Here is a 17,074-nt window from a genome sequence, read left to right as displayed (position 1 = left end):
AAAAAATAAAACAAACAAACAAAAAAACCTCAAAAAATAAAACAAAAAAATAAAAAAACCAAAACAAAACAAAAAAACAAACCAAACAAACAAAAACAAAAAACAAAAAACACACACACAAAAAAAAAAAAAAAACAAAAAAAAACCCCAAAACCCAGAATAGTGTAAAATCACTGAAATCTCAGGGTATGAATTGTGCCCGGGTTAAAAAAAAAAATTAATAAAGCATAAACGCACTGAAATGCCAGGTTTTTATCCCGAGTGGATGCATTTGGCGTACAGCCGGCACCCTGCAGCCCTGAACTGTGTTTAAAAAAAAATGTGTCAACCCACTGACGGGCCAGGTTTTTATCCGGAGTGGGGCGCATCTGGCGTGGGGCCGGCGCTCCGCGGCCCTTTTCCTCCCCGCGGCTGGCGGGCGGGATCCGTGCCGGAGGCGGTTCTTAGGACCCGGCGGCGCCGCTGCCCCCCCCCCCCCCCGCCGCTTCCCTCCGCCGCCGCCGCCGCCGCCGCCGCCGCCGGGGAGCGCGGCCGCCGCTCCGCCGCCCCCGGGAGCCGCTCCGCCGGGGCTGGGCGGGGGGCAACCGGTGCCGGGATGTCGCGGCGGGGAGCGTGGGGGCTGTGGGCAGCGCTGGGCTGCGGGCTGTGCCTGCTGGCGGGCGGGCAGGAGCAGGCGGGCGGCGGGCAGCCCTGGAGGCAGCTGATCCAGTGGGAGAACAACGGCCGCGTTTACAGCTTGCTGAACACCGGCGCCGAGTACGTACCGGCGGGGCAGGAGAGACCCGGAGGGAACCGGTTGCTGTTGGCGGGAGCGGTGACCGGAGGGACGGGCAGCGTCCGGAGGCAGGCACCGGCCGTACCGCCGCGCCCGGGCTCCGAGACGGTGCGGGGGCAGACGCGGCATCCCTTCGGTTTCGGGCAGGTGCCCGAAAATTGGCGTGAGGGCCCGGTGGGTGACAGTACGGCTTCGCAACGGGTCCGGCCTGCCGGCCGCTCACGCCAACCTTCCTCCTCCTCCTCCTCCTCCTCCTTCGCCTACGCCTCCGTCGGGCAGCCGGCGTACCCCCAATTCCCCTTCGCCCCCCAATACGAGGCCTACGAGGCGCCCCGGGCGTACGACGAGGCGTACACCTATTACCGCAGCACCGGCACCGGCGGGGCGGCCGTGGCATCGGCGGCGGCGAGCGCCAGCGTGGTGTACCCCTTCCAACCCCGGGCACGCTACGAGGACTACGGGGAGGAGCAGAGCCCCTACAGAGCCCAGGGTTACTACCCGGCGGCCGAACGCCCCTACGTACCCGCTGCCCCCCAACCGGTCGACGGGTTGGACCGCCGGTACTCCCATAGCTTGTACCACGACGCGGGGGGCTCGCCGGAGCAGGGTGGCCCGGACTTGTACGCCAACCAGCAACCCGCCGGCCACGGCATCGCGGCAGCAGATAACCTCCAAGCTCCCGCCGGGACCGGGTACGGGGGTCAGTACCCACCCTACGAGCAGCAGCCGCCTTTTCGGGCGCCGGAGCCTTACGGGGTTCCTCGCCCCGAGCCCTACCTGCCTGCCAGGAGCCCCGAATTGCCACAAGCCGTCCCCGATAGCCAAGCCCGGGTCAGCGTGGGCAGCGTCTACAGGCCCAGCCACGGCGGACGGGGTGAGTCTGGGGGGGGGGGGGGACCCCGGGGTGGGACGGTGCCCCGGGTGCTTCATCACCCGGGGAGAAGACACCCCTGAGGTGCCTGCGTCTGGCGCCAGATGGTCTCCAAGGATGCTGCCCCGGTGCCTCGGGGACCCTACAAATCTGGGGAATTGTGTTTGAGGTGGTGAAAAACAGAGGAGAAAGGGAGCGAAGGAGCGAGTCCCGGCGGGGTCTGGGTTTGGGGTGGGTTTGTGACACGTCCCAGGTCATCCCGCATCTGTGGGGTGTGCCTGTGCCGTGCCCTAGGTCACCCCGCACTTGTGGGGTGGGTCTGTGCAGCGGGATGGAGGAGGCACTGTGCCCGTGGGGTGGGTCTGGGTTACGGCCCTTGGTCATCCCGCATTCATGGAGTGGGTCTGTGCCGTGTCCCAGGCCGTCCCCGCTGCGTGGGGTGGTCGCGTGCCGTGGGTTGGGGTCACACCATGCTCCTGGGGTAGGACAGCGCCGTGTCCCGGGTCATCCTGGCCGTGTGCCCTGTGCCGGGACACGCTCGGCTCACGGGTGGGTCTGTGCTGCCTCAGCCGGGGCCGGTTGCCCCCATCGCCCCCCCCCCCCCCCCGTGCCAGCCGCAGCGGGGGACCAAGGTCGCAGCGGGGACGCTGTCATTTCACGTCCTACTGACCCCAATCCTGCTGAAATCCTGTGGCTTTTGGCTGAGGCTTGCTGAGAGTTTTTGCTCCGTGGTGAAATTGGAAGCGAGGCTGGAGGGCGTGAGGAGCAGCAGCCTGGGGGATCTGTTCCCTGCCTGCCCCTTGGGAAACCCATCTCAGCTGGAGCCTCTGACCCGTCTGACCCCATAACCCATCCAGCCCCATCCCTGGTTTCTGAGAAAAACCCATCCCAGAGGGTTTGTACTGGGGGAAGCGTTCATCCCAGCCCTGCCCCGTTGCGTGCGATCGAGTAAACACAGCGAGAGCAGCCGGGCCGGGTCAGCCCGAGGTCCAACCGGCCTCGCCGAAGATGTGTAGGGAAAAGCTTGGGGACGGGGTTTGTGCAGAGAGGATCTTCCTCTGGATCTCTGCCCGCCTCGCTGGGAGCAGCTGCTCCTGGCGGGCGAGGGATGCGGAGGATGAGGGATGCAAAGATGAGGGCTGGAGGGGCGAGGGATGAGAAGATGAGGGCTGGAGGGGCGAGGGATGAGAAGATGAGGGGTGAGGGATGAGAAGATGAGGGCTGGAGGGGCGAGGGATGAGAAGATGAGGGCTGGAGGGGCGAGGGATGAGAAGATGAGGGCTGGAGGGGTGAGGGATGAGAAGATGAGGGCTGGAGGGGCGAGGGATGCAGGGTGAAGGATGCTGGCGGTCCTGTGTCTCTGGGGAAGGACACCTGGGGATGGCTGCCCTGCCGATGACCCGAGGTGACGGAGGGAAGCGGGAAGATGCCTGCCAAGCTTCTCTTCTCCCTGTTGGCAAAGACTCCATCCTTTAGGGAAGCTGGGCCAGGAGGTGACAGTGCTGTGGCTCTGCCAGGGGGATTGGGGTGCCCACGGGTGGGTGGACGACCCTCATTGACCAGCGAGACCATCAACGGGACACCCACCTCTGTGCAGGAGCCCCTCAGCCTCCTTCTTCACATTTGTCCTTAATAAATCTAAAGAAGGGAATAAAGATCATCCAACCAGCCCAGGGAGGTGGCTCGCTGGGGCCACCCCACCGCCTGGCCTCTCCTCCGGGTCACCTGCTGCTTTCTGCAGCCAAGGTTTGTTTGGGGAAAGCTGTCACCTCCCTGGGGGTCACCAAAAAAGCCTCCAAGCCTGTCACCTGCAGGGCCACCCTTCAGGCAGGTTTCTTAATTGGTCAAAACACTTTATAAAGCCGAATCAGATGTTAATTATGCGCCTGAGCTCTTTAAGAGCCTCCTAATCCCGCCCGGCACCGCCAGGAATGTGCGGCATTCCCAGCCCCTCGATGAGGCACCTGGGGGGTTAATTAAGCAATTAGACCCCACCGGCTTTTATGAGGGGCTCTACTGGGGCTTGTCTGAGCGTCGTGGGTCATCCGCCTCCCTCCATCCAAACCAGCTGATGAAGACATCTTGGATGATGAGAGTTGAAATAGTTTCCAGCCTTAAATCTAAAGGTGGCCAGGCCACGGTGGAGGTGGGAGAGGAAAAACTCCTGTGGCTTGGTCAAGGGAGGGCGATAAACGCAGCAGACCAGGCTTTAGACAAGGAGATGGGGAGGAGACACCAAAAGTCTTTGTGTCTCCTTCTCACGACCGCTGCAGAGGACCCAAGCGTCACCCAAGTCTTGCTCAGGGGCTGAATCATCTCATGCAAAGGAGGTCTTGGTTGGTGAAAGCCAAGCCCACGTGGCATCTAAGCCGTGGGGGACAGATAGCCCACCCCTCCTCGTGGGGTTTGGCCAAGGTGCCAGTTCTCCCCGGGGCTCCCTGCTCTCCACTGACCCTCAGGAGGCATCTCCAGGGGCTTCCTCACCCTGACCCCTACTTGGTCCCCTCCCCTCTGCTTCCCCCCATCTCCAGTGGGGTTTTCGCCTTGCCCTCAGGCAAACGCGTCGCCCAGGGTTGGTTTTTGAATGGGAATGGATTTTGGAAATCCCATGGGATTTTGGTGCCCACTAAGGTTGAGCTGTGGTGGCTGTGGTGACCCCTGAGGATGCCGTCACTCATGGATGAGGCACCTGGGCCAGGAGATGACAATCTTGCTGGGAAAAAAACTCTCCCTTTTGTGGGCTTGGGGATGGGTTTGGGTTGATCTTGTTTGCGATCTTCAGACGTTTAACAGCCAACGGGGGGTCCCGAGAAGATTCAGTGGGGGTCGGGTGGTGAAGGAGGTGGCTGGAGATGCTGCAGGGCCGGGCTGGGCTGGAGGGGTGCGTGTCGGTCGTGCGGGGGTGTCCCCAGGTCCCTGTCCTCACTGCTCCCAGCCACCCCATTTGGTGGTCCTTGCATCTCCAGGGCTGGGACCCAGCACCGCCGGGCACAGGGAGGCGAAGCGGCCGCCCTCTCGGAAAACTGCTGGAGCTGGGATTTTTCGGCTAAGCCCAGCACACCTGCACAAACAGCGCGGCGGGGAGCAGGCCTGCCTTTTTTTTATTATTCTAATTTTCACGGTGAATAAGAAGGAAATCTTCTCTGGCAGCAACCCGGGGCAGGCCGAGGGGCGGAGGAGGAAAAACAAACATTTTCTTGCTGTGGTTGTCCCTTTTCGGAGGCGATAGCGGGGGGCTGCCAGGCCCCCTGACTTGCAGGAGATGGAAGAGTGCTGGCTCAGCAAAAAGGATCAGGATTTGGCCAGCCCCAGCTGGGGACAGTTCGGTGCCCTGCTGTGATAAGGGGACATTTGGAGGGTGGTGGGGCCAGATCCTGCCATCCTATTAACCCCGGTGATGCCGGCACTTGAGATTTGACCCTTCGCTGCCGGGCCTGAGCTGAAAATCAGGCGTGAGACCCTACAATAACAACGGGGCCATCCAGGGCGAGCTCCGTCGTGGGGGGAAAATAAAACTCCCCGTTGGTAAAGGAGTCGGGTTTCTCTCTGGAGCGTCCAAGAATTTATTATAAACAACAGCGGGGAGGAAAAGCTGTTTCATAAATGACAAATGTTCCTCTCATAAGCGGGACAGGGCCCAGGGGTCTTTCTCCATCACTTTTTTTAATTTTTTTTTTTTTTTTAAGTAGGGGGGGAGAGTCTTTCCAAGCTTTCCCAATTTTCCCCCCTGGCGTGCGTGGCCCCCCCTGGGTATTACATCATCAGCGATGACCAAGCAAGCGGGGCAGGAAACGAGCTCCAATGGAGTGACGTGATCCCTCGAGGGAAGGCAGGCCAAGAAACAAGAAGGCATTGTTCTTTTTGCCCATGGAAAAAAGGGAAAATAGGGATAAAATATAGGAGGGACAAATGGAAACGTGATGGAAACTGTCTGGGTGCAAGGGGAGGAGCTGATGTTGCTGAAGGTCTCTGGTCCCTTGAAAGGGGACTGGGATGAGGGTGATGATGGGGATGAAGATGGGGATGTGGGTAGGGGTAGGGGAGGAGACGAGGATGAGAGTTGAGGATGGGGATGAGGATGATGATGGGGACAGGGAGAGGGACAGAGATGGGGATGAAGATGGGGATGAGGGTGAGAAGTGAGAATGATGATGGGGTTGAGGATGGAAATGAGGATGATGATGGAGATGGAAATGAGGACAACGATGGGGATGAGGATGAGAAGTGAGGATGATGATGGGGATGGGGGTGAGGATGGAAATGAGGGTGATGATGGGGTTGGGGGTGGGGATGGAAATGAGGATGATGATGGGGGGTGAGGATGGAAATGAGGATGATGATGGGGGTGGAAATGAGGACAAGGATGGGGATGAGGATGGGGATGAAGGTGGGGGTGAGAATGAGAAGTGAGGATGATGATGGGGATGGGGATGGAAATGAGGATGATGATGGGGATGGGGGTGAGGATGGAAATGAGGATGATGATGGGGATGGGGGTGAGGATGGAAATGAGGATGATGATGGGGATGGGAATGAGGACAAGGATGGGGATGAGGGTGGGGATGGGGACAGGCTGGTGAGCTGGCAGGCAGGAGAACTAAGCAGAGGTGGTTGTGGAGCAGGGCTTGGCTTTGCAGAGGGCTGTGAGAGGGGAAACTGAGGCACGGAGTGCCTGGGGAGCATCCCCCCCATCCTGGTCCTTCCTGAGGGGCAGATGTAAGGATGCTTTTCTGGGTCGGCAGTCCCGGGGGAGCCTTTGGGAAGGGGAGGCGTGAAAGGGTGTTGCTGGGGGGGGGGGGGAGTGCTGGCTCCAGCTGGGCTCTGTAATGCTCTTGGAAAGCGGGGGCAGCCCCCGCCCATCCCTGCAGCTGTCTGTCTGTCCGTATGCCTGCCTGTCTGTCTGTCTGCAGCTCGCTTCAGCTTGGCCCCGAGCGCAGGGCGACATCCGGAATTAAAGGAGAGGAGGGATAACGGCGCAGGGGGCCTGGGGTTAGCAGGGCCCACTCTTTCACCCCTGTTTTGGGGTGAAAAACAGGAAACAGGGCAGGAAATAGGGACCACCCTTTTTTGGGGGGTCGTGTCACCCCCTCATCCCTGGCTGCCGCAGAGGTGGGAGCTGGGGGGGCTCGAGGGGACCCCAGTAACTTCTTGTGGGGTGTCCAGGCAGGGCTGGGTGTAATCCCTTCCAGGAGGACGGGTTGAGCAATCCCGCTGTAGGAAAATGGAGGATTGGGATTTGCCAGCAGGAGCCGGGGGGGGGGGGGGGGGGGCAGGGGGGGGAAGGGGAAGGGGAGGGGAAGGGAGGATTTTCCATCTGCAGTTTAAAATTAAAAAAACGTGGTGGTGACCGAAGCGAAACTTCCCCACGAGGTGAGGGCTGGCTGCTTCGGGGAGGGGACCGCTGCGTTCCCAAGCCTTGTCCCCAAGGCCTGTCCCCTTCCTTGGGGCTGTCCCCATCCTCCTGGCAGGTCTCCCCGACTTGGTGCCGGACCCCAACTACGTGCAAGCGTCCACCTACGTGCAGCGAGCTCATCTGTACTCGCTGCGGTGTGCGGCCGAGGAGAAGTGCCTGGCCAGGTAGGAGCTGCAACCTGGGGAGAGGGCGACATGGGGACATGGGGCAGGGGGGGGAGAGAGGGGGGTCCTGGGGTGGTGGGGAGCGGGCAGGTTGGGGGGGGAGCGGGGGATGTGCTGGAGGAGAGGGGAAGGAAAGGGGAAAGGGAAGAGGGAAGAAGGGGAAGGATGAAAGAAAAGGATGGAGAAGGGGAAAGGGAAGGATAGGGAACAGGAAAGGGGAAAGGGAAGGAGAAGGAGGATGGAGGAAAAGAATGGAGAAGGAAAGGGAAAAGGAAAGCGAAGAAGAAAGGGGGAAGGGAAGGATGGAGGAGAAGTTTGAAAGGGGAAAGGAAAGAGAAAAGGGGAAAGTGAATAAGAAAGGGGAAGGGAAGAGGAAGAAGAATAAAGGAGAGGGGAGGAAAGGAGAGGAGAGGAGGGGAAGAATGGGCAAAGGGCAAAGCAAAGAGCTAAGCAAAGTTTGAAGCAGAGCAAAGCAAAGCAAAGCACAACGGAAGGTGTCTGGCAGGTGCTGCAGGGTAGGGGACCTTCTCCCCTCTCCTTTTTTCATCATTTCCTCTTCTGCGGAGAAAACTCTCCCCACAGAGGCGCTCGCTGGGGATTTTCCTCCCCAGGGGTGCCGGGGCTGAGCCTGCACCCCACGCCTGGGGAGGGGATGGACTCCTGTTCCCCAGGGCTGGGGCCGAGGGCAGGGGGGACAGTGGCACTGACCCTTCCCGGTGTCCCCAGCACCGCCTACACCGCCGAAGCCACCGACTACGACGTGCGGGTGCTCCTGCGGTTTCCCCAGCGGGTGAAGAACCAGGGCACGGCCGACTTTCTGCCCAGCCGGCCCCGGCACAGCTGGGAGTGGCACAGCTGCCACCAGTGAGTGTCCCCACCTCCCCTCCATCACCCCTCCTTTCCACGGCAGTTTTAAGGCTTTTGAAAGCCTCCTTTCCCCCTTTTTGTGGCTTTGCTTTGAGATCTTTCGCGTGGGGGTGTGTGTGTGTGTGTGCGTGTGTGAGGTGTGAGTGTGTCACCTTGCTTCTCGCCTCTTTCTCCATAAAGCCACCAAGCTCCTGCAATTCCTGTCCCCAAGGAGGGAGCTGGCAAGCTGCTGTGGACCCAGGGTTGATGGGGACCCCCCAAAATCCCATCTAGGGAGGGGATGGCACCATTTGGGGGGGGGGGGGGGGGGTCACCCTGACTGTCCATCCCCTCTCCCCAGGCACTACCACAGCATGGATGAGTTCAGCCACTACGACCTCCTGGATGCCACCACGGGGAGGAAGGTGGCCGAGGGCCACAAGGCCAGCTTCTGCCTGGAGGACACCACCTGCGATTTCGGCAACCTGAAGCGTTACGCCTGCACGGCCCACACCCAGGTGCCTTTTGGAGGGCGGGGGGTGCTCAAAGGGCTCGTTGGGGTTCAGCACCCTCCCCAGCACACCCTGAACCCCCTTTTATCCCTGCAGGGTTTAAGCCCGGGCTGCTATGACACCTACAACGCCGACATCGACTGCCAGTGGATCGATATAACGGACGTGCAGCCAGGGAATTACGTCTTAAAGGTGGCCAGGGTCATCGGGGGAGATTTTTGGGGGCAAACGATACCAATTTGGGGTCAGCTTGGGATCTTCTCAACCATCAGGTTCAGGACCGCACACCTTTTTCAGTGCCATCTCTTTAACGTGGGCTTAGATGCTGCTCGTTCCCACTCTTACTGATTTTTACGGGTGTTTTTCCTTCCCTGTTCCCCATTTTTAGGTTCAGGTGAACCCCAAATACATTGTCCTGGAGTCAGACTTCACCAACAACGTGGTGAGGTGCAACATCCATTACACCGGACGCTACGTCGCCACGACAAACTGCAAGATTTCCCAGTAAGGGGATGTCCCTCTGTCCTTCTCTGTCCATCTGTCCTTCTCTGTTCTTCCTTCAGCCATCAAAAAAAGCAGAGATGGGGGTCAGACCCGAGCAGTTTAATGCCTTTTTTCCTCTCTTTCATCCGGGTTTTCTCTGCCAGCATCTAAAAAAAAGCTGGATTTGGCCAGCAGTGGAGCTGGGGGTTGGTGACTCGCTCTTTTTTGGGTTGTTTATATTGAATTTCCTTGTTGTTCTGGGGAGGAATGAAACTGAGTTTCAAAAGAAACGTCCCCCCCTCTGCCTTTGAAATAACATCTTAAAATGTCTTCCTAAGCGCATTCCCCAAATCCTGGGATTTTTTTTTTTTTTTTGTCTTCTTTCAGATCTTGATAGGAGCAGGGCCGGAGGGATGTCGCCTGCCCCAGCCTCTGTCCACCTCTCAAGAAAGTGCCTGAGCTGGCTCCTCTGTCCCACTGGAGACCCCGGAGCCCATCAGCAGCTCCTCAAGACCCCCCAAAACCCCCCCCATTTCTTCACGTTAAAAGGAGGGGAAGCAAGAATGACTCTTTGAAATATTTTTTTATACTTAACTTTTCTTTAACCTTCATTTTTTTTCCCATTTCCTAAGGGAAACTGATGCTGAGTTTTAGCTGGAATAAAGGCAGGGGCCCATAAGTGCTGTATAAATGATGTAAATCGCATATTAGCAATAGAGAGCTCTGTAGTCTTTATCCCCTTCAGCATTTTTTTTTGCGGGGGAGAGGGGTGTGTCTGGCAACGCTGCCTCCCCAGGAGGGAAGAAGACAGCCCGGATTTGGAGGTGCTGCCCTGGCAGGGATGCTCAACCCCTCTTCTCGAGGCATCTGCCACGCCGGGATGCTCCGGTTACTTCTGGGACCAAAGGTGCTGGAAATCCCGTCACCTTAACGGGGGGCTCGCTCCATCTGTTCGGCTTTTAAAAACAGGGAGGGAGTCCTTGAGATGACTGGAAGTCTTGGTTTATTATTATTTTTATTATTAATAATATTATTATTATTTTCACGAGCTTTAAAACCAGAAATCATTAAAACACTTTGCTTTTGAGGGCTTGGCGTTTAACTGAGACCACGGTGCCACCATGAAGAGCATTGTGCCACTGGGGGGGGGGGGGGGGGCACAGATGGTCTCCTGAGAGTTGACCTCAAGGCAAAACATTAGCTTTTTTTATCTTTTCCTTTAATCCTGGATGCTGGAGAGCAGGGGGCACAATACATTGGGGAGGAGGGGAAAGGAAGGATGCACTCCCCAAGACACCCCAAGTGCTCCTCGGGGAGGGGGTGTGGGACACGGCCACCCCCCCTTTGTGCTTTGGGAGCCATCAGCTGGCCCCACCCCACCTCCTGTGTCCGTCCCCCCCCCCAACTTCTCGCGTCCCCCGGCCGCCATTGCGACCCCCTGCCGCACCCCCCCCCGCGCAGCACCCCCCTCCGCCATTATAGCCATTCGCTCCGCCCCTAGACCCGCTCCTCGGGTCGCCCCGCCCATACACAGCACATATAGCCCCACCGCCCCGCCCCTTATCCCCCTCCTCTCGCCCCGCTCCGCCAATCGCGGCCCGAGCTGGTGTCCGGCCCGCCCAGCCGCGCCCCGCCCATCTCCCCTTGGTCCAATCAAACCTAACCGGCCCGCCCCCTCCGCCCAATCCCATCCCGTCCCTTCAACCCGGCCCCGCCCCTCCCGGTTCCCCGGCCCGGCCGGTCCCGGCGGTGCCGCGTCGCTGCGAGTCCGGGGGTTTGAGCGGGAACCGGGAGCGGCCCCGCTGCGGAGCCCCCCGCCCGCTCGCCCTCCCCGGGACCCGGCACCCGCCGTGGGGGGGGGCGATTTGCGGGGCCGCGCACCACCGGGGCGGCGGGGGCGGGGGAGCGGGGTGGGGGGGCGGGACCGGATTGAAGAGGCGGGGCGGGATTGGCTGGACGGGGAGGGGCGGGGTCAGGGCGGAGCGGCGGCGGCTGGAGGCGGGCGGGGGGAGCGGGGCCTTCCTCTTCCCCTTCCAGTTCCCTCTTCGCTTTCCCCCTTCCCTTTTGCCCCTGCCCCCTCCCCTTTTCCCCCTCCCCTTTTCCCCCTCCCCTTTTCCCCCTTTTCCCCCTCCCCTTTTCCCCCTTCCCTTTTCCCCCTTCCCGTTTCCCCCCCCTTCCCACTTCTCTCTTCCCCTTTCCCCCTTCCTCTTTCCCACTTTCCCCTTCCCCTTTCACCTCTTCCCCTTTCCTCCTTGTTTTTTCCCCTTCCCCTTTTATCCTTCCCCTTTCCCCATTCCTTTCCCCCCCCTCCCCATTCCCCCTTCCTTTTTCCTCTTTCCCCTTTCCCCTTTTCCCCTCGTCCTTCCCCCATCCCGCCAGGGCCCAGGGCTGCCGCAGCAGTCGGGGAGTTCCAGTCCCTGAAACAGAGGCTAAAAGTGCTGCGTTTGGGCTGAAAAAGCTGTGTTTTCAGAGCATGGCAACGGAGCCAAGTGCTGAGTTTCTGGGCCTGAAAACAACCCGGGGAGCGCTGGGCTCAGGGCTGTGTTTCTGGGGTTCAGCCCCAGCCCAAGTGCCGCCTTTTGGGGTGGGGAACTGGAGGCTGAGAGGCTATTCCCAGCCCCAAAATGCTGCCTTGGGGTGGGGGGGGGTCAGAGCTGGGGGTTGAGCACGGCTGTGGAACTCTTCCCCAGAGGTGGGGGTCTGGTCACGTTTGCCCCCAAAACGCAGGTTGAACTCAATGTGTGAGAGTCCCTGGGTGAAATGGGGCTGGAGGGGTGGAAGGGGGGGCAACGTCTTATTCAGCGTTTGCATACAAATGTGCTGATCAAGGCACTATTGGGACAGTTATGACAGCTCATATTGATATTCGAGTGGTGACAGCGATTGATTTACAGCCCTGTCAACAGCCTCAGTGCTGCCGTGGGAGCCGGGAGCAGCTTTCACCCCGAGGCAGTGGGAAGATGCGGAGCTAGAGCTCAAACAGTAGAGCTGAAGCTGAAATAAAGATCATAGGGCAGGGGCTGGAGCGGGGATGTCACAGAGCTGGAGACGAGGTAAACTCTGCAGGCCTGGGGCTGAAATAAGGATTGTAGGGCTGCAGCTGGAATAAAGATTGTAGGGCTAGAGGTAAAATGAACCCAGCAGGGCTGCGGCTGAAATGACATGGACTGGGAGGTGAAATAAAGATCCTGGGGCTGGGGCAGAAATACAGATTGCGTGGCTGGAGCTGAGACAACACAGAGCTGGAGCTGAAATACCAACTGTGTCACTGCAGCGGGATTGAAGACCCTGGGGCTGAAATAGGTACTGTAGGGCTAGAGCTGAAATAAAAACCTGCAGGGTTGAGCTGACGTATATAGTGCAGGGCTGGAGCTGAAATAAAGACCGTGGAGCTGGGCCAGAAATAAAGCCCGTAGGTCTGGAGCTGGAATAAATACTGTAGGGCTGGAGTTGGAATAAAGACGGTGGGGCAGGGGTTGGGGCAAAATTAGAAACCATGGGGCTGGAGCTGAGACAATGAAGAGCTGGAGCTAAAATAACCACTGTAGGGTAGATTGGAATGTAGAGCTGGAGTTGAAATACAGGATGGGGCTGACATGACACAGAAATGGAGCTGAAATAAAACTGGTGGGGCTGGAGGGGAAATAAAGACCCTGGGGCTGGTTCTGAAATGAATCATTTAGGCTGGAAAAGACTTTTAAGATCGTTGAGTCCAGTCGTTAACTGAACTCTTCTAAGTCCACCCCTAACCATGTCCCCAAGTGCCAGGTCTTTAAAATACCCCCAGGGATGGTGACTCCACCACTTCCCTGGGCAGCCTGTTCCCATTGCTTGACAACCCTTTCCGTGAAGAAATTTTTCTTAATATCCAATCTAACTCTCCCCCGGCACATATCTGAGGCCATTTTCTCTCGTCCTATCACTTATTCGCTAATGTAGGGCTGGAGCTGAAACGACGCAGAGCCAGAGCTGAAATAAATGCTGTGGGGCTGGAGGGGAAATAAATGCTGTGGGGCTGAGCTGAAATCCCACCCGTGGGGCTGGGGCCGGATTGGAGCACCCGGCAGCGGAGCTGGGACAGCTGGGGGTTGCGATTAGGCTCCGGGAGCCGCAATGAGTGACCTTGTGCTGCGGGGCTGGGCCCGGGGAGCCCCTGCAGAGCCCTCAGAAGCCCCCAGGACCCTCCCCGGCCCCAATCTTCCCGCAGTGCCCATCACCCAGACTCGGGGCGGCAGCTCCCAGCTCCTCGCTGCACCGGTTCCCCGGCTCTGGGTGGGCTGAGATGGGGCATGGGGGTCCCCTGCAGCGGGGCATCAGCCGCACCGGTCCCCCATCGGGTACCACTTGTCCCCTTCCAGGAGGGACCAACCCCCAAATGTGCCCTCCTGGAGTTGGGGCCCTTCCCTGGCTAAGCCGGACCCCCCCGCACCCTGCTCTGCCCCCTCCTTCCAGTAGCAGTGACCGGAGTGACACACTTGGGATTCCTCTAGGGTGAGAGGACTGTCCCCAGTGTCACCCGTGAGCAGGGCAGCATCCAAAAGCAAGCCCCAGGGAGGGCTGAAACCCAGGTGGAGATGTAGGGGGGTGTCACCGGGAGCTGGGGGGCTCCGGCACCCCACGGCCACGTGCCGGGGATGGATGCTCCCTCCCTGGCAGCGCACACCCAGCCCAGGCACATCCCCGGGGTGCCACCACAGAGTCAGCAGCACAGACGCGGTTTGTCCTTCGCAGGTTTTATTCGGCTTTAACCCCACGCTCACGCCGAGGCACGGGTGCACCTCCTGCGCCCCACACCGACGGCCAGCCCCACGCCGGCCAGCCCCACGCCGGTCAGCATGTAGATCAGCCCTGTCCCCATGCCGGGCGCTGCTGTCACCCCACCTGTGAAATCAAGGGGGGCTGTTAGCGCTTGTCCCCCCGGGGCTGTGCCACGGGGCCGCAGCCAGTGGGGACTCACCCTGATTTCCCTCCTTCTTCTCTCCCACGGCGCCCAGATCCCTCGAGAGGAGCACGGGGCCGATGACCACGTCAGCTTCAGCCTCTTTCCCTGAGGAGGAAGGAAGGATGAGGGGAGCTCATCCTGCAATCCCGGGGTGCCCCCTGCACCCCCGCGGGGACCGTACCGTTGGCATCGTGGCGGCGGAAGCGGTGGCCGGGCCATCGCTCCATGGGCCCGAGCCTCCGGGAGAGCGCGGGGGACTCGCAGTTGCCCGTCTCGCAGCAGCTGCAGATGTCCCGGGTTCCTTCCACGGGTGCCCAGCTGTAGCAGGGTGGGAGTATTGTCACCAGAGCCCCCCAGCACCCATGGAGAATTCATGCCCCCCAAGGCTGGGTTGTGACGCATCCCCGGGCCTCACCAGGGCTGTGGGATGTTAGTGGGGACCTGCCCAGGTGTGCCCCGTCCCAGTACGGTGGCTACTCACGTGTTCCTGGCTTTGTTGAAGGAGCAAGCCTTATTCAGGGGGTCCGGGGCTTGGTCCGCTGGGGTCACCTTCAGGTGACAGGTGATGTAGATCTGTGGGGAGGGCAAGGGAGAGAGGTGGGAACCCGCTGGTGGGGGACGCCAGCTTGGTTTGGGGCTGGCAGGGGGGGGACACGCAGCCTTACCAGGTTCCTGGCATCCCCTGCGAACCTAAAGACATCGATCCTGAAGCGCAGCACATCCTCCCGGGGCCGGGGGGTGATGAAGGCAGAGCTGGTGTCATCCGACCTCCCATCAACCAGGCACCTGGGGTGGGACAGGACAGGGAGGGGTAAGCATCCCAGTGGGTGTCCCCCCCCCTCCCCGTCTCAGTGCCGCTGCTGGGGGATCCCTGGGACTCACCCATTGAAGTCGATGATGGTGTAGTGGGGGGAGGAATCGGTGCCGGGGCTCAGGGCGGCCACGCAACTGTCCACGAACAACCGCAGCGGCACGTGGCTCTCCGTGCCCACCTCCGCTTGGATGTTGAGGACATCACCCAGTTGGAAACCAGTGAAGGGTCTCTCGGCGCTCCAGTCCTCTGCAAGGCAGCACGGGGGGTGACAAAGGGCGGGTGGGCTCCGGCCCTCCCCGTGCTCCCGTGGGACCAGAGCCAAGGCTCAGCCCAAAAGCAGGAGCGCTGGTGTTTGCCGTGGGGTAGGCTGGTTTCCCCGGTGGGATGCTGGGTCCCTGAGCTCCTCCCCGTGCTGGCAAAAGGGTGGAAAAAATCCCTGTCTGCGGGTTGGGAGGGCTTCCCACCTACCATTCATGAGGCGCAAGGAGAACACCAGCCTCTCCTCCGCCGACAGCATGGAGCTGAAGGGAGCCCAGGTGGGCCGGATGGCGCTGCTGCTCACGTTCTCCCTCCTGGGCGAGGACCACCACGCGTCAGGGTACGACCCCGTGGTGGTCCCTGGGGACTGGGGTGGGGGGCACCGAGGGCAGGGAGGCCTCACCTGGGGTAGTGGCACTCGATGGGGATGACGGCGGGGTTGCTGCGGATGATGACAGGGTTGCTGGCAGGGCTGGGGTCGTAGTTGAGGAGCGTGCGGTAGATGAGGGAATCCGGTGTGATCTGGGCGGAAAAGTGGTGAGAAGCTGGCGGCGAGGCCACCCCACCTCCCACCACCACTGAGCCACGTGGCCGTCCTTTCCCAGCTGAGAAATGCTGGGCAAATCCAAAGAAAGGGAGAAAAAGCCAGGGTAAAGGGGATGGAGAAGGATCCCCGCTCTATATTCAGAGATTTAGACTTCTTAATGGGCCAAAACATGAGCAAAAGGGGTTGGCTTTGCACCATCGGCATGTCTCCAGCTGAAAAGGCAAAGCAGCTTTGAGGAAAAACATTCCAGTTTGGGTGAAATACCCGCTCGTCTTTCCCCTAGGGTGTTCCTCGATGGTGCTCTGCGTCCGGCACCCAGAGCTCCCCGGGGATGTCCCGCAGCCTTGAGCTGCTCCGGGGGGCGGGGGATGCCGGGTGGGGTCCGGGGCTTGGAGGGAGCACTGTGGGGAGAAGGTCTTACCTGCACGATGCTGCCGCACTCGTGGAGGCCGGCGGTGAAGGTGACGGTGTTGAGGGCAGGGTTCAGCGAGGAATGCTTGCACGCTGCTGGCCCCAGCGTCAGGTCGGCCGCGTTGACCAGGCGGCCGGTGCCGAAGAGGTCCCTGTGCACTGTCACCACCAGCTGAGCCTCCTGGCACTGCACCGTCACCGGCTGCTGGCTGGAGATGGCTCGAGAGTGGGGGTCTTCCACCCAGGACCAAGTGTGGGGCTCTGTCCGCGCTCGCCGGCTTGCTGGGTCACCCCAGGAGAAATCCCAGGGTGGGTAGGCAGCCACCTTACCCATCGCCCAGCAGAGAAGAGCGAGGATCAAGCCGCTTTCAGGTCCCATCCCTCCTTCTTGCAGCAAACCCCGGCACAGAGAACCGGGACTGCTCCTCCGGCCTTTATATCCCCTCAAGAGCAGGAGCCGTCCGCCCCTGGGCTCCCATTTGGGAGCCAATGGCACCCAAAGGCCAGCCCTCGGGGGTGCGGGGAGAGGGGAGGCACGACTGAGTCATTTCCGGGGTGCCGGGTCCCCCTGTTCTTGGGCTGCCCAAGGCAAGAGAAAACATCCTCGTCAGCCTCTTTGGGGAAGTTGTTTATAAAACTCAGCAGAAGTTGGAGACGGGGAGACTGGTACAAAGTGGCTTGTTTAGGTTACAAGGTGATAAGGGGCTTTTCAAGGCTGCTGGGGAGGTGACAGGAGCCGGGAGAGCAGGGTCCATGATCCCCATCCGGGTGCTTCCCATCCCCTCCGCAGGGACCATCCCTGCCCGGCGCCAGCGGCCCCCCTGAGACTTTGGTTTTTCTGCTCGGATGCTGATGCGCCGGGAGCCCACGCGCTCCCAGTTCCAGCCCAAACAGGGGCTTTACGTGTCCCCCTGCTCCCCGGCGGGGCCGGGACTGATGTTTGATCAGCAGTAGCTGGTGGAGAGCCTTCACCACTGACACGAGTACGGCTGTTCTCAGCCAGGGCCGAACCACCCTCATTTCAGCCTCAGCAGTTAG

At 60.2% G+C, this 17,074-nt stretch overlaps 2 protein-coding genes across 3 annotated transcripts; one reads left to right on the top strand and one right to left on the bottom strand.

Moving 5' to 3' along the window:
* The first annotated feature begins 566 nt into the window (after nt 1-566).
* LOXL1 (lysyl oxidase like 1) lies at nt 567-10,151 on the top strand. Of its 2 annotated transcripts, XM_042804318.1 has the most exons (7): nt 571-1,649; nt 7,115-7,223; nt 7,950-8,087; nt 8,431-8,587; nt 8,678-8,773; nt 8,970-9,085; nt 9,452-10,151. In XM_042804318.1, the coding sequence occupies exons 1-7, from the start codon at nt 596-598 to the stop codon at nt 9,456-9,458; spliced, it is 1,677 nt and encodes a 558-aa protein (XP_042660252.1). In that variant the 5' UTR covers nt 571-595; the 3' UTR covers nt 9,459-10,151. The 2 variants fall into 2 exon arrangements, with proteins under 2 accessions (XP_042660253.1, XP_042660252.1); XM_042804319.1 differs by lacking the exon at nt 9,452-10,151 and having other exon boundaries at nt 567-1,649; nt 8,678-8,853; nt 8,970-9,079.
* A 3,669-nt stretch (nt 10,152-13,820) lies between these two features.
* Nucleotides 13,821-16,415, bottom strand: LOC116961054 (zona pellucida sperm-binding protein 3-like). Its single transcript, XM_032990438.2, has 9 exons — nt 16,047-16,415; nt 15,482-15,600; nt 15,289-15,392; nt 14,889-15,066; nt 14,672-14,792; nt 14,488-14,579; nt 14,188-14,324; nt 14,022-14,111; nt 13,821-13,945 (listed from the first exon to the last, which is right to left on the bottom strand). Exons 1-9 carry the CDS (start codon nt 16,413-16,415, stop codon nt 13,821-13,823), a joined length of 1,335 nt encoding a protein of 444 aa, XP_032846329.2.
* Between the last annotated feature and the right edge of the window lie 659 nt (nt 16,416-17,074).

Source organism: Tyto alba, unplaced genomic scaffold (genome assembly GCF_018691265.1).
Source record: "Tyto alba isolate M040663 unplaced genomic scaffold, T.alba_DEE_v4.0 Super-Scaffold_41, whole genome shotgun sequence".
In the NCBI taxonomy this organism is placed as follows: Eukaryota; Metazoa; Chordata; class Aves; order Strigiformes; family Tytonidae; genus Tyto; species Tyto alba.
The sequence above is the reverse complement of the archived record's forward strand: the minus strand, read 5'-3'. Positions and strand labels throughout refer to the sequence as shown.